General features: G+C 40.0%; 1 protein-coding gene across 3 annotated transcripts in view; it reads left to right on the top strand.

Annotated features, from left to right (window-relative positions):
• The window catches only part of SMC5 (structural maintenance of chromosomes 5), a 60203-nt gene extending 44111 nt beyond the window's left edge, over positions 1-16092 (top strand). Inside the window, exons 18-25 of one of the 3 annotated variants that reach the window (XR_010069132.1) lie at positions 1755-1880; positions 2561-2656; positions 3067-3171; positions 3377-3496; positions 6804-6983; positions 7077-7172; positions 10692-12878; positions 15560-16092. Coding sequence is in view for 1 of the 3 variants with exons in the window: in XM_063320688.1 (XP_063176758.1) it covers positions 1755-1880; positions 2561-2656; positions 3067-3171; positions 3377-3496; positions 6804-6983; positions 7077-7172; positions 10692-10832 (864 nt within the window). In the remaining 2 variants the exon portion in view is untranslated. Of the gene's footprint in view, positions 1-1754; positions 1881-2560; positions 2657-3066; positions 3172-3376; positions 3497-6803; positions 6984-7076; positions 7173-10691; positions 15473-15559 lie in introns of those variants that run through there. The other 2 variants (XR_010069133.1, XM_063320688.1) reach the window with 2 other exon arrangements.
• Positions 16093-16991: the final 899 nt, after the last annotated feature.

The raw sequence follows: 16991 nt of genomic DNA, 5'->3' as shown, positions 1-16991 counted from the left end.
CAGGGACGTCTTCAACTAGATCAGGTTGCTCAGAGCCTCATCAAGCCTGGCCTTGAATGTCTTCAGGGATGGGGCCTCCACCACCTCTCTGGGCAACCTGTTCCAGTGTCTCACCACCCTCGTTATACAGAGCTTCTTCCTAATGTCTAATCTAAACCTACCCTGCTCTAGTTTAAAGCCATTGCCCCTCGTCCTATCGCTACGTGCCCTTGCAAACAGCCCCTGCCCAGCTTTCCTGTAGGCCCCCTTCAGGTACTGGAAGGCTGCTATAAGGTCTCCTGGGAGCCTTCTCTTCTCCAGGCTGAACAACCCCAGCTCTCTCAGTCTGTCTTCATAGGAGAGATGCTCCAGCCCTCAGATTGTCTTTGTGGCACTCATATCTGTTACTACTGCTTCTGTTGTATTTAGTAAATAAAGATTAATTAAATTACCAGAAAGTTATGTGAATTGCTATTAGTGTCTGTGTCCTGTATTCTAAGAATGTGGAATAAACATTTATCTTAATTGTATAATCTACAAACAAACACTTCAAAATTTTTTTGCCACTGGAGGGCTCTCGTATTTAACTGAAATACACAGCAATAAAAACTGGGAAGATAAAGCTCTCCGAAGTGTAGGAATGTAACTAAACTTTCGAAACAGTCAGAAGGAAGTTCTGAAGCAAAATATTGTGCATATGGATTTTGAGTCAGAATTTTGTGCCTCTGAAAAAAGTGAAAACAGTGTATTCCCATGGTGTAACGTCTGTTAAAGAGATGGATTGCATGTGTAATCACATGAGTAATTATATAGTAAAATAATTTGGATTAAAAGCTCGAGTATCTTGGCATGTACCCCTTCTCACTGCGGAGCAGTCATTGGCAGCTCCAAGCTATCTCTAGTTGGGTGCTCACCTGATGGGAGACAGCAGCAAGCAGTTACTCCCCAGCACTGCCAGCTTGGCATTTGGAAGCATGTATAGAGATAAGTGAGTGAGATTCCTGGGGGCAGAGGGGAAACGATACTTAAGGCTCTCCCAAGTTTTTTGCCTGAATACCGCTTATTTGAGATGATCTTTAGCTTAGTGTTTTATGAAGGTACTGCTGTCGTGGTAACATTGCATTGTAAAAGTGATAGGGCTGGGTTGGCCACTTACCTGTAGTAAGTTCCAAAGAGTTTAGCCGTGAGACTGCTGTTCAAAACCAGAAACCGTACCTGCTTTTCACTTATTTTTCAGCACTAGTTTAAGAATCATGTGTGTTCCTGTTTTGTATTTTGCTGGCTACGTTGCAGAGGTAGAATGTGAAACAGCAAAGGAAGTACTTCTAATTGTGTAATTATGGTGTTTACTCTGTAAAATTTCAGCTAAAGTACCATTCAGTGTACATCATGTCCACCATGGTCTTCCAAGCAGGTGAATAGAGTTAAATGGGAGTGAATGAAAAATAATGCTCACAGCAGTTGTGTTTTGGCTTATAGGGAATTTCCTGTAAAATAGTCTATTTTGAGGCACATAGTGAATCTCCATGCACGCTTCTCTAGTTGAGAGAAAATAAATTTAGCGATATTACAAGAACATGCTTTTGATCAGTTTACCTTGGCATCTGTTGACTTGGAGCAGAGAGGCAGAATGAGTTCTGTGTGTTGAAACAAAGATTTTCAGTCTTAAAGCAGTCTGATTTCACCTACGTTCTCTGATTTGGATGTTGGTTTTTGCCAGTGTGCTGATGTCACCTCTGCAAATTTATAATAAAGTTAAATATCTTCTTTAACAGCAACGATTTCGTGAGCTGGATGAAAGGAAGCGAGTTCTTACAGAGAACTGCAAGGAATTGCTGAAAAAAGCTCGACAGGTCTGCAGGCTGAGTCCGGATCAACATCTTCCAAAAGAATTTCAAACTGTACGTACAAAAACAAATCTCCACGTGTCTCTTAAATTTTGGATGATGTACACACCATTCTAACTTCTCCAGCAAAGAGTACTATGTGTTTTATATTAGATGGCTACCAGTAAGGATCATGTGTATTTCTGTTAGTGTTAACTTGTATATTGTCGCTTACCCTTTTAAAGCACCTTTAAATAGTGCTGCGATATCCTCTGACAATCACTTTGTTCTGTGCACAGGGGAGAGGAAATACAATCTGAAATTTCAATTCAAATCCGTAGTCTTGTGTTCATAGAAATAATTAGAGACCATGTTTTTCTAGCTTCTTGCTCTAATGGAGCAACACAAAAGAACTGAAATCTGTGCCCGCCTACTTACCTGGAGGTCTTGCCAGCCTCTAGAAGTATTTGCATGGCTTAACTAGCGTAGCCCCTGGCTCATACCAAGTCTGTGAGCATCTGTACCTGCACAAGGTAGGCAACTAAGGAGCAATTAATTGTGTATCTTTGTTATGTAGCACTTCTAGCCTTCTTTCTCTGTCCAGAATAGTTTGTGAGTGAATCTGGCTGTTAAATTTTGAATATGTGACATCCTGATTAAAAGTAGTAGAATGTTTTATGGCTTATTCAATTTCTTTTTAGCAAACTTGAGTCCATTAACATAGCTGTGTAACACATGCATCCTTTCTCTTGTAGGCTTTTCAGGCTCTTCCGACCACGTTGGAGGAAATCGATGCTTTTCTGAATGAAGAGAAAACCAGGGCCTCCTGTTTCACAGGCCTGAATGCTTCGGTATGTTCACTGCCTTCCCTCCTCCCTCTCTTCCTCCCCCTCCGCCCGTATTGTACTTGCTTCCCACTCTGTGCTAGATCTCTTAGTATAATAAGCTAGACAGCAGGAACAATGTGCTGTAAATGCCAGATTCTGCATCTATTAGAATTTTAAGTAGGTTCTTCCAAAAGAACAGTGTGTTCTATGCCTTTTAAACAAAAAAAAAAGTTGCAATAACCTGAAATAAGCAACGCTTTAGAGTTTCTTTGTTTTAAAGCTAGAAATGTATCTTGTTCAGTGTGCAATGCAATAATTTACAGAATTGTGTTTGAACAGAATCAGTGCAGTCTGATTTTTACATTGCATTTTTACAGTCAAGGTCAGAATTGGCAAACATCTTGTTGACTGCTTTTTTTTTTTTATTCTGGCAGGTTGTTGAAGAATACAATAAGCAGACACAGGAAATACAGCAGTTGACAGAGTATCTAGAGGAAAAGAAAAATGAATTGGAAAACTATAAGCAAAACATTTCACAGGTAATAGCTGAAAATATCACTTCTGTATCAGTATGTTCTTATTGGAATAGAATGTATGTACAGAAATAAAGGGTAACATTCCAAGTTGTTTTGAGGGTAAACTGAGATGTTAGCTTCTGTAATTATGGTATTTTTGAACTTAAATGCTATCTAACAGAAAATTCAGTTACTAAAAATGGTTTTACATGGATATGTCTACTTCTAGGTCAAAGAAAGGTGGCTAAACCCCTTGAAAAAGCTGATTGAGCAAATTAATGAGAAGTTCAGTAACTTTTTTAGTTCTATGGAGTGTGTTGGTGAAGTTGATCTTCATGTGGAAAATGAGGTATGATTTAATTTTCATGTGGAAGAATAACATTCATATTTTCACGCATCATCTTTTGCTTATATATTGCTAGAGAAAAAATAACAAGTTGTCACTTGGATGGTAGGAAAGACATTACTTTTAAAAAAATAAAGAACTTTTACTGATAAACACACTTTTTTGTGCTAGAACGGACTTATCTGTCTGATTAAAGGAAAATGAGTCTTTGTCCACATGCTTAGGACTTCAACTCCCTGACTTTTGGAAACTTTTTGCAACTTACAGGGCTCAGTTAGAAGTATTGTATTTACTTTAGCTGTAACTCAGATTTATTAAGCTAGTGATTTAACTCTACATTTTTAGCTAATTTGTGCTAGTCTATTATCATTTAGTGACTAAATCTACTATTATTAAGTGTTGTATTGATTTTGTTCTACATGTTGTTTCTACTCAAGTCTGCTGACGTTTTGTCTGGTTTGGAAGTAGCAAACATTTGGCCCAGCCTGTTATGCCCTTGGTAACATTTATAGACAGGGTTTGTCCCTAATGAAGAGTTTAAAGTACCAATGTGGAGAAATATTCAGTGCAGTGGTCTGAAGAAAAGTTGGGTATTTTGTTTTAAATTGATCTCTGTAATGATGATTTTAAGACTGTCATATGTAATGGATAGACTTTGTAAATTACTCAAGCAGCTTTTCTTAAAATATTTGAAGTGGTAATTATTATTGGGAGCAGAATAGTGACTGACAAGGCTGTTTACATGAACTGCATAAAAATGTTTAGATAGAAACTATTATTATGAAACAACACGGCATTAAAACATGGACTCTTCAGTTCTTTTGATAGTTACCTACAGGGTCAGATCTTCATTACACAAATACTTCTATCTAAAAGTAAGTTGGGAGAGAGTAGACAGAGAAACCATGAAGCAGTTTAAAAGCAAACAGGGTTTGGGCTGTTATTCTGAATACCTTCTTTGGAAGCTCTTGCTTTTCTGTTGCAAAGATATCACAAATAGTTTAAGAGGTTAGCTAGTGGTACCGTGCCAATGACTAAAACCTTTTCCTTAAGGGATCAATGCCTGTAATCTGTTCTAGAGCTTGGGTTCCTTACCTTTCTTCTCTGCAGCAGACTCTTCTGCCCTGAATGTAAATATCAAAAGAGAGACCCTTGAGGTGGAATTATCTTTGTTGAAATAATCTCGTGACACTGAAGGTCTTGCCTCTGTTAGCCTGCTTTGCAGGGACCTTGAGATCTGATGATGTCCTTGGTGACAGTACCTACTGTGTGAAGTACTTCACTAGGTTCTTCCTTGACATCGTAGCAAAAACTGCAGTGAATGTTCTGACTTTCCTTGGCAGAGCTTGGTAACAAGAATTCAGAGTGCTGGCAGTGATAACCCTCACCTTCCTCGATTCCCCACAGGGATTTTTAGGCATCATTCTTGACAGGTCCTGCAATATCCGTCAGTTATATGAACTGTCATTCCCAGTAGTCTGGCAACAAAGGCCTGACTTTCTGATACCATTGCAGCAATGCTGGAGGGTGGATCTTTTTTACTGTAGGTTTTGCCAGCCTGTACCTTGTAAACTTCTCTGAGCCTAGTTTCAGTCTGTGCCAATGCATCTGGGTGTACAGTGGCCTTAGAGCCATTGTGTTCTTGATGTCCCACAGCCACATCCCTTTCCAAAGAGTATAGCAAAAGCACTGCAACTACTTGTTAGAGAAGAAACAGGAACTAAATTGTGAGCTTAAGGATGTTTTTTCACTCTACAATACTGGTGCACCAGAAGCCCCAAATGTTTGTAGTACATGAAAGCAAATACCAGTATAAGACCTTACACTTTGCAGTCCTGAGGATACTTGTCTGCCTGCAGGTGTAGCAAAACACGAGGAACACCAAAAGATGGCTTGTTCTTCTGATTTAGCAGATTAGCTGATTTGAGAGGATTTGATACATCCTCTCCAATGTTAGATGCTATCTGGTATGTACATTACTCATCCCAAAACAAGACCTGAAGGTAGCAAAGAAGCTGAAAATTGTTCCTGCAGACTTGAAGTTCCTTAAGGCAGTTTTTAAGACTTTAAGATGGTACAACTGACTGACTTCATGGTGGCTTTTAGACCTTGTTGTGCTTCGTAAAAGCCAGCCCTACAATGGGACTCTACTCTACCAGGTCACCCAGGTTCATATGCCTTTTGATAATTGCAGTATGTGGCAATCTGAACCAAACTGGCATGTGCCAACTTCTACAGGATGGGCTCCTCATTGTCTCTTTGCCACAACTGTCCTTTCTAAATCTAGAAGTATTCTGTGAATAACCATCAGGAATCACCTCCACTCCTTTCTTCCACCCTCAGCCTTGCAATTCTGTTATCAGAAGAACATGAATTGATGACTACGCTTCCATAGAGAATATAGATAGACCTCTTGGAACTCATATTTCTGAAACTTTTGAATCTTCCCCATAGCTATCATTAATTTGATAAGTCAAAATAAAGATTGAGTCTTATGTAGACCAAATGGTAAGCAATCATTATGGGCTTTCTGCACTGAGGATTGCGTTCCCATTCCTGCGCTGAGCTTACCTGAAGTTCAGAAATATTAACAAGTGCTCCAAAGACTTTTTTTTTCCTTGAATCATTAATGTATTTCCTTGCATGGGCCTTGTTTTGAACCACATCTGTTATCGCCATGCCTATGCATCGTTGATTCAGACCGTTGGCAAGTGTCAGTTTCCTGTTAAAGAAAAGGCCAGGGCTGGAATAGTTGTGTGTGGTTTTCCTGAAATTTGCTGTCATAGTGGATTTTGTAGGGGCTTTGCATCTCTATCTGCTAGTGGAGGAAAAGTGAAGGATTTAATTAGACTGCTTGCACTTGAAGAGGCTCAGATGGGATCTTGGCCTAGACACACATGTCCCCCATCACCCCACTGTTCAAGTTGATAACATCACGTACCCTAATGCATTTTTTTCCCAATGAATGGAATTTATAGAGGCATTGCTTTCTCCTTTTTCTAGACAAGAATTTTTTTTTCTTATATATGTTCTTAATATGTGTGAAGTCTTTCTTACCAGGGATTCAGAAATTAACAAATCCTTGTCTCAAAGAGGGAGTAGTATTGAAAATCCTGTATCTAACATAGAATAGATCAGAGTTAAGGAAAATATATGAAATAGAATTAAAATATTGATACTAAGTTGAACTTGAGTAGTTTGTAGACCCCTGTAGAACATTTGATGTAAATGTCCTTTAATTTTCATGTCATTATCAAATAAGCTGTAGTACAGATAAACTGAGTTTAACAGGTACTGGCTTTTTTTATAGGAGGAATACGACAAGTATGGGATTCGCATTAGAGTCAAATTCCACAGTAGCACTGAACTTCATGAATTGACTCCATATCATCAGAGTGGAGGTGAGAAAAGTGTTTCCACTATGTTGTACCTGATGGCTCTACAGGAACTCAACAGATGTCCTTTCAGGGTTGTAGATGAAATAAATCAGGTGAGGATCAATAGTGCAGTATATAACGTCTTTTTATACAGATGCTTATGACATAGTGGAGAGACTTTTTTTTATTGTATTTTTTTCTTTTAGGGAATGGATCCAATGAATGAGAGAAGAGTTTTTGAAATGGTTGTGAAAACTGCTTGTAAAGAAAGCACATCTCAGTACTTCTTCATTACACCAAAGGTGCGTGGTAGAAAATGAAATTGAAAGTTTAATGTGTAGGAGAGTTCAGTTTTGTGTGATAATATCCCTATAAAAACTCTATAACTTGTCTCTGTTTTACCTAAGAACTTAATATTAAAGGGTAACTGTGAGAGAATTTGTCCATTTTAAGGACATTCCTGGAAGGAATTCAGACAACTTATACCAGGGCTCATCTCATCATAAATTCATTCTGGAATTGTGGTCTCTGTGAAAGTATCACAAGCTAACCACCAGTGGCTAGGGATACCATGTAACAGCTGTCAAATGTATTGCCTTTAGCTCACATAGAATTGGCATTGTAGCAGAGAACAACTTCCAAAAAAGTCAGATAATGATATTGGAATAGGTTAGTACTGCGGACATCAGAAGAACTAGAGGAGTCCCACATTCATAGAGGAAAGCTATTCCAAGTAATAATTTGAGACTTAACAAGCTCAGAAAAGGTCAGTGCTATGCTCCATGGAGAATGGCTTGAAGAGGAGTTTTCAGTCAAGAATGACCAATGCTTAATTGTGCTCTTCTGCTAAAATAATTTAAAAAAAAAAAAAAAAAAAAGATAATTGACTTACTAGGTGATGCACTGATGTGCTGCTGTGGCTTGAAAGGACTATTAAGTAGGGTGGCTGTTTAATAAAGGTTACTTGTACACCAAGGAGGCAAGCATTAAGTAATGGGCTGTGTGCTTTTTATTAAGATATCAGTTCTCCCGCTGTATTTTAGAAAATCTGGCTGGTATGTGCTGTTCTTTTCTGTAAATAGCAGTTGAAGGACCTGAGAATAGCCACCTACAGCATTTACCTGACTGAAAGTAGGAGGAAGGTGATGCTTGTTGTTCCTTCTGATCTTGCAGTGTACTTACCTCCATGCAGTTTGGTCGTTTCCTGTACACATTACTTCTTTCTTGTTCTGTGTGTTATTTGTCTGCTTTTGTCTTCTTGCGATTTCTCTGCTTACTGGATCTGCTTTTCTGTGCTCTCTACAACTTCGAGAAATTAGAGAATAGTTTGGATGTTGAAAGGATAGAAATAGCTCTACTAACTATAATGCTTCCCACATATAAAGGACTGTAGTGTTCAGAGTCTGTTTTAAAAGTTGTACTCGTTGTCAAATTACTAAGAATAGAGAAGGGGGAAAACTGAGTGTGCAGAGCTAATCAGAAAGATCAGAGTAAAAATGATGTCGTGGTTTTGGCCAAATTGGCCAATGGCCGGCCACAGGTGCTCCCCCCAGCCTCTCATGCACAGAGAGGAGGAGGAGAGATAGAGATTTACGAGTTTAGAAGAAACTAAACTACTTTAATGAAATATTAATAATAGAATAAAAAGGAAAATAATGAAATAGATACAGTATATACAAAACTGCATTAAGCTCCCAGGATGACGTCACCAGCAGGCACTGGGGAAGTCCCAGGCTGGACTCAGCGCCGGATGGGAACTGGATTCCACAGCTGGAGTCAGGAACGCATGGATCGGGACCAAAGGCAGATGGACAGGGTCCTCCTCGGATGTCAGCCATCAAAGGAAAAGCCTTGACCCTTTGATCCCTCATCTTTTAGACTGAGCATGGGGCAGATGGGATGGAATACCCCCGTTGGTCAGTTTTGGGTCACCTGTCCTTCTGCTCCTCCCTGCAGGTGGGACCCCTCTACGCTTTTCTGTTTACGACCCTCCAACAGGGCAAATAACGAAATTAGCTGACCTTGGTTGTTACAGCAATAAGTATAAGCAAGAGCCTCTGTGCATACCATTCCTTGGCACAAGCTGTCTTATCACTCTGAACAAAGCGCTTTAGACACAACGTGCTGTTAATTTCAGAGAGTTAGAAGAGGCCTAACTAAGAAGTAAAATTACTGAATAGAAAGTTGGTTCTGTTTTACCTCAAACCAGGACAAATGAGAAGGCAGAAATAAGAAATTTCTGAGGCTTAAAAAAAAAGTCCATTTAATATTATGGTAAGAGGAAGATCAAGGAATGTCTTGCACCACTATTCAGCAGCAAGAGATTGTGTTAAGAAGAGGTCACTGGAAGTATTTCTTTCTTTATTTTTTCCTCTCTCTCTCTCTCTCACGTGCAAGTAGGTGATCACCGCAGTTAACATGGTGAAGTTGTACTGGCCTACCACAAAGAACATTATTGAGATAGCACTTCATGTAGAGGTCTTAGGCAAGGAGATAGTTTGAGTGGGCTGTGTCAGAGGGTAATTAAAAGGTTGTACAGAGCAGGCTGAGGAGGAAGCCAAACTCTGCTGTTCCAGTGGCTTACCTGCAGTTCCTGAGCCTACACTGTATGTCATCACTTTCTAGTGTGTGATTACATACTTGCTTTCTAGTAAGTATGAGAAATTGTCATACTAAGCTAAGTTCTGTGTATGTATCCAGTAGATACAGGAAAAACTCTTACTGTGTTTTTTTTCGGTGTGTTGACACTTTACCCAGCTATATTCTTAAGCAAGCTACAGAGGGGAAGGAGTATAGATTAATATGCAGTAGAGCTGATTAGGAAAATTGTATTCTGAATAGTTGTGATTCACTTTCAGAATGAGTAGATGAACTGAATGGGTTCCTTAGGAATGAGTCTTGGGTTTGAAAATGAGTGTTTTTAATATCAATCTATGCTGAAACAGATTACATTTATTAAACATACAAATAATCACCATGTTGGGAGTGAATGCTTCTTTACTGTAGAGCAAGATTAGAATTCAAAGCAATCTTGGATTAAGTACTTTATTTGAAAACAGGGTGTATTTCAGCACGGACAAGCATAGGACTTGGTATTTAAGTGGGAAAAATCAACAACAGCATCTGGTCTAAGGCATAAATGCCTAAATGACTGGGGAGAGAGAAGTTACTGTGGATTACAGGTTGAGCATTAGTCGCAAGTAAATTGCTAAAAGTCATCCTGAGCACTGCAGATAACCCTACAGCTTGCGTGACACAAGCCCTGTCAGTCTGCTGGGCTTGTGCCTGACAAGATTTGTACTATGTAAGTGTCCAGCTTTGGCTGTTATACTTCAGAAAAGTAGTACAGTGGTTGGAGTTACTCCAGAAGTCAGCAGTACAACTTTTAAGAAGTTTTGAAAGTTTTTTATTTGCACTGATTGAAATTGCTTAGCTCAGAGGAGCACAAGGCTGAAGAGAGGCAGAATAATTGTGCCCAAGTAACTACCTCCTGCCCTGCCCTGGCAAAAGAGGAAAACCAGACAATATTCTCTGCCCATCATGGGTAAGGGGAAAAAAGTAATGACCACATTTGCAGCAAGAAGGTACAGATCAGATAGGAAGATTTTGTTGTGGTAAGAATAGCTAGGTATGGAAATTGCCAGGCGAATGAGTGGAGTCTTTTTGGGGGGTTTCTAGGAACAGATATACATCATCTGTCAGAAAGGCTATATTGACTTTTTGAGATCTAAGACTTTATGTAGACCTCCTTCACTTGTTTTAGATAATGGAGAACATCTCTTCTAGCAATTTTGACTTTGCTTTTTGTGTTTTTTCACCAGCTCCTGCAGAATCTCACTTACAATGAGAGGATGACAGTGTTGTTTGTCTACAATGGACCTTTTATGTTGGAGGCAAACAAATGGAACTTAAAGTCTTTCTGTAGGCGGCGGCGGCGACTTGGAAGGATGGATGAACAGTGATACATACATATATATTAAAAATATATATAATGTTTTTGTAGAACTTTTTGGAACACCTGGCTTTCAAGACTTTAGAAATTGTGAAAGATGAGACCCTCAAAGAATTGATGATTAAGAACTTTGATTCTTAAAACTTGTGTAAAAGTGTAACAGATTTGAAGTGCGTGATTTTTTTTCAAATCTTTCATAGTGACCTCTTTCTCCAAAGAAACTACTTTTTCTCAATAGTAGTTTTAAATAAAAAGGAAAGTTTCATGTATTTTGCTATTTTATTAGTAATGCAGCATCAGAAGCACAGTTAATTTTTCTAGGTTATACTGGACTAATTCTATGTCTGGGTTTCTGGTTTTGGGTTGGTTTTTTTTTCCAAAAATTTGAATCTACTTTTCATAAATAGTGTTCCCCCTAACACAGTTAAGGATGTTCCCCAAAATTTTCCTATTGAAATGGAAACTACTTGAATGAATGAAGAACATGATGTATAGGAAGGGTATGGTTTGTAAGTAGCTGTGCATTTGTTTTGTGAAAATGTACCTGAAGTTAACATAAAGAATGTACTATTGTTAGAATAATATACTTTATTATTATTATTATTATTATTTATTATTTTTGAGCTAATGTTCCATTTTGTATTCCTGGAAGGATACGGTCTTTATTTTTCTAGCAAGTCACTCTCAGCAAGGTATTATTGAAAGAACGAGCTAGCTAGCTTGCAGAAGTAAAACTAAGCAATATGTAACTTCTTTGTTTTGTTTTTTTTTTTTCAAGTAAAACTTGGTGCATTTTGGGTGATAGGTGGAGAAAATAGTCCTGCTGATTTCATGCGTGTGTTAAAACCAGGAGGCTTTTTACAAGGCTTCAGCTGCATTAGAGAGACTGTGTACGCAATGGCTTTTCAACAGGTAGCCATAAAATTCATTAGTGGGGTTTTGGCCGTAGCTGTTAAGCATTTGAAAGCAGATGTTATCAACAGAATGCTGAACCCCTAAAATAAAGTCCCTGTTATTTAATTAACTCTAAAAAAAAAAATAAACTGAATTGTGAAGAGTATGATTTGTAAAGAAATGGAAACTACGATTGGTATGTAAAATGTATGTGAAAATGATTGAGTTCCAGGACATCATCTGAAAATACGCAGTATCCATTTTTTCATGGGGGGAGTAGCCTTCAATAGAATTTTATACAAAATCTGATCTCCAATAGATTTTGAGTGGGAGTTATTCTTAACAGCATCCTGTCAATGAACTTTACTAATGGAATTGATATGTCAGGCTTTTTACATTAGAATGTTAGAAATAAATTAACCCACTGCACATGTAAGCTAGGATCTATAAGGTTTCGGGTATTAAAAGTTAAGTACTGTAATTCTTGTTTGGAATAGGAACACAATAGAGGAATAGTTAAGGGAATAGAGAACTATGTATTCTTACATCGTAGGCCACTGTTGATCAATGGAGCTCTGTCTGACTGTGAAACGAGTTCCTGGAATAAGTTCCGTGAGGATTAGTGTCCATACACAAATATTTGACAGAAGAACGAAAAGAGTGTGGAAACTCAGGCTGTAGTCCAGGGATTGAGTGGGCCAGCAGAGTATCGACTTAACTGAGGCTACAGGCCTATCTGTCCACTGTATTACAGGATTTGTGTTTTAAATATGTTCTTTGATCTTCAAAATACTTGGCTTCTCATAACCCTGAACTTCTAAGGTTGGTGTTGTGTTTTTTTTTAATTGAATGGAAAACCACATTCTGTTTAGTCTCTGAGGATCGCTATATGAAGAGTGCAATTCGTTTTCAGTATCATAAATAAGTGAAATTACTTACAAGAACAAGTGTTAGGACTCAGTTCTTCTACGGCTGGACAGCACTATCTGTTCTTAATGCTGTCATCTTAGAACTTGGTGGGATTTCTTCCTAGAGTCCAGTTCCTTTCTTATGTTTCAGGCTGTGGTATGAAATGTACGTCTGATTTATTTCAAGAGGATGGCACTTCAGATCCTGTCTCAAAAGTCATGTCTTCTGGATACGGGCCTGCCACACTGCACAGGTGAAGAGGGTGACAGGCTTGTGGGTGTTTGCATTTTCCTTAGAGGTCTGTCAACTTTGACCAGAGGTCCTGATTTTGATGTTTCTGGCTGCAATCTTAATATGACACTTGTTCATATTACCTTACCCCAGACAGCTTAATGAGCTGCAAAACCATACCACCAGCATGTTACTGACCAATAGAGCTTCACTATCCAGCAGCTCTTCTAGCTAAAGCCTTTAAAAAAGAACTGTAAAACCAACTTTGCGTATAAAAGCAGCCATTGCTATTTGCAGTCAGGTGTACAACATGTGTGTCTCCCATACACATGTTGGTGACGTGCTAATTCGTGTGCCCAGTGCATCCTGTCCACATACAGAGACCTTTTGGCTTAAAAGTAAGTCTTTTGAACTGGATATTGTATTCAACCATGAAAATCCACACTGAGTCGCTTAGTTGTAGCTACAGCATTATTTCAGATTCCTTACCTGCGTATGGGGCCCTTCTGTGCTGCCAGCTTTCTTGCTCTTCCTCATGCTTTGCTACTGCTACTTCAGCTCCTCAGGGACCCTTGTTATAAAAACCCGTGGAATTAATCTCAGTATAACTTTGAGGAGGAGGGAATGAGTGGGAGTTTAGGTTAAATATACACGTAGTATCCAGCTTTTCCTGCTGACTAGGCAGGACCTCTCAAAAATGTACAAGTGGAAAGACCCCAGATAGTCCTGTCAGCTGAAGTGTAAATTGAGCTTTCTCCAAAAATAAGTACTTTTCCCTGTTGTTTAGACCAGCTGAAGACTTTGCCAAAGTTCCTCTTCCACCACCATCTGCAGTTCTGACAAACATCTGTGTCTGCTCATGTATTGAGACAAAGAGAGAGAAAAGCAGCATGGAAATTGTGACTTACTACAAGAAATAAAAAGATCTCGAGGAACCAAATACTGAAAAGCACTTAAAAATCACCCTTTACTGTATTTTATTTCTGAAAATGGCACTCGAGCATGCACGTTATTGTTAACTGGGAGAGATTGCTTAGTCAGATTGAGCAGCAAACTAGAATAAGGAAGGACCCTTGCACAGCTACAGTACTATTAATGTGCTTATGTGAAACTTGGGCTTTTTTTTGGAGAAAAGTAAATTAGGCCTGTTAAGGCCGTTTCTGACTGGGAACATCTGGAACGTTGTTGAGACACAGGAACAGGTTGCCCAGGGAAGCTGTGGATGCCCCATCCCTGGAAGTGTTCAAGGCCAGGCTGGATGGGGCTTTGAGCAGCCTGGTCGAGTGGGAGGTGTCCCTGCCCATGGCAGGGGGGTGGAACTAAATGATCTTTAAGGTCCCTTCCAATTTAAAGCATTCTATGATCTATTCTCCAGGTCTTGGCATTAGTGAGAGATGATGGGATGCACAGAGCTGGTCTGGGCTGCAGGATGCTTACTGAAAAGTATGGTGGGTGCTCTTTAGAGGCCTGGGTATGCACCTACTCCAGGCCTGATAGCAAATTTTACTTAGAGTTAACACTGCTGGAGGCTCTCGTGTATGGTTCATGCCAGGATGCCCTCTCTTTTGTTACTAAGCTCTCTGGTTGATGCTTCCTTTCTAGAAGCTTCTGGACCATCTTCAAACAATGCTCCCTATGGATTGTCGAAACTGACTTGGGTTTCTTCCATGAGCCTGCAGTTACTTGCTTGTTCCCTTAGCAAGGCCTCTTAATTTTCTGAACATCTCTTACTCTAGGAGGCCTTAATTTTCACCTTCCTTGCTCAATTTCCATGCCATTCCGTGGTGTCTTCTTGAAAGCAAGGTGTTAGAGCAAACAGATACCTAAGATTGGATGTTAGGAAAAATTTTTGCACTGAAAGGGTTATTAAGCATTGGAACAGGCTGCCCAGGGAAGTGGCTGAGGCACCATCCCTGGAGGTATTTAAAAGACGGGTAGACATAGTGCTTAGAGACGTGGTTTAGTGATGGTTTTTGTCAGAGTTCGGTTGATGGTTGACTAGAGGATCTGAAAGGTCCCTTCCAACCTAGGCAGTTCTATGATTCTATGTGAAACTTGTCATTCTGTTTTGCAGACACTTGTGTTATGTTAACGTGTTGTCTGATACCATCTCTGCTGTCTGTGCTTAGGGTTTGGGTAGTGGGGTTTACCTGGGGGAGGGAAGGAAATGTGAGAGGGAGATCCGTAATTAAAGATGCTCGCTGCTTGCTAAGCTGAGCAGGGGTCTTCTGGCTGGCCCTGGGGAGCAGCTAAGGGATGGTCCCAGCAGTACATAATTCCTTCTCTTGTCCCTGCACGCCACAACCTTCACCACCACCTGTGCTGGGAAAGGAGCACCACAATGAGGTGAAGGGCTGTATTGGCTCAGGAGCATCCTAGTAACTCTACATCAACATTTATTGTGATTTTATGGAAGTTGTTTTGATGTTGCATGCATCGTTTCCCTGTCCTCTCCCCTGTCTTTACAGTTCACCTTTCAAGGAGCTGGCCAACTAGTTTCTTCTGATTTGATTGGCACAACGTCTGATGGGAGGTGTCTGGCGGGGAAGCTACATCATGGGAAGGGGGGGAACCTTGGCACTCCAGCTTTACTGTAAATAACTCTGAGCCAAAATTACTCGCTTCAGTTCTGACTCACTGAAACACAATGTCCAAAATAAATTTTCGTAGAACTTTTTGTTACAGAAGCGTTTTTTTCCCCAGTGCCTTACTAATTCAGAATAAAACCAGGATTCAGTGCATCATGATTTGGAGAGGAAGGAGATGGGAAAGAGAATGAAATCCACCTCTGCTCCAAGAAAAATCCTCCCCCTGTCCCAGCCTGAACATCAGAAAACAGCAAGAAGGTTTCTCGGCTGCTGCACTCCCAGACTAGGCTCGCCAAGAGCCACATTTCTCCTGTGAGGCTCATTGATCCAGCTGTCCTTTCTGTATTAGGACAGCCTGGATGAAGGGTGGTGTTTTGCATGCAGGGGGTCATTTAGTAGTTACTACGTATCGTGGGGCTGGTTGTGGTATTTGTGTGGTTGGTTTTGTTGTTGGTTTTCCGGAATAATTACAAACACAGCGTAAACCCAAAGCAGATGATGAGCACAGGGAGCACAAAGGGACTTGCTCTTAAGACACCGTCAGCAGTGTCGGCCCCTCTCTCTGCTGCTGCAGTGGTGCTTAAAAGCTCTGTTCAGGTGAAAAGCCACTGTTACGGTTTTCTATGGGCCCCAGTGGATGAGGAGTCTGGATCCCCTCTGTGTCTGCTTCTGAGCCCAGTTGTGCTCTTCCTGAAGGATTCTTGTGGTCAGAATGTTTGTACTATTTAAAATACACTTTGCTGTATAAAATGTACTGGTTTGATGCCAGTATAATTAAAGTGGTACAGCCTACGGTGTGTATGCAGTTTCTCAAGAATCAGGATGTCAGAAATCAGTATGCTCATGAAAAATTATTGGAGTAAGTTATATTGGGAGAATCTCCTTTATTTCAATTTGAAGGAGTTTACAGTAAGGCTGTCCTGCTTGAAATGTTTCAGTTAAAAAATTACACCCCTGGGAAAAATGGTTCATTGGACATAAGAGCTGAATGTAGCTTAGTTTCTAGGTAAGGCCTGGATTCTTTTTCTGTAATCCAGTAAAACAGTCGCAGTGATTTACCACCAGCGTTGCATAGACTACTAACACAATTGTGGTTTTCTCTGGCCTTGTGGTTTTGACAGAGCAGTTATGCATGGATTTTCACAGGCTCTCCAAAGTGTTTTCCACACAAGGCCACCAAAGCAGTCAACAGCAGAAGAGTCCAAACCCCTATATGTGGTCTCTCCAGGGAGCTCTGATGTAACTTAAACCGTGAGCCAGAAGAGGAAAGAAAAGGCCAATTTCGAAGCCCAAGACTTTTCAGTGCACCTGTTCAGCACGATGCCAGGAGGGCTCTGGTATTGTCTGTGCTCTTTGATGTCTTTCTCTGTGCCTTCTGAATTCCCACAGGGCTTTTTGCATCTTGGGACGCAAAACTGTCCTTACCTACCAAGTGTTTCTTCTAGTCCTGCAGTTTACACGCTCTGCTCCTTTTGTACCTCGTATTCAGATGTGTTAACATCCAGGTGTTGCTTTGATCGCTATTACATGGACTAAGAGGCAACAGA

This window comes from Chroicocephalus ridibundus, chromosome Z (genome assembly GCF_963924245.1).
Source record: "Chroicocephalus ridibundus chromosome Z, bChrRid1.1, whole genome shotgun sequence".
NCBI lineage: Eukaryota > Metazoa > Chordata > Aves > Charadriiformes > Laridae > Chroicocephalus > Chroicocephalus ridibundus.
This window is presented reverse-complemented; position numbering and strand designations above follow the sequence as displayed.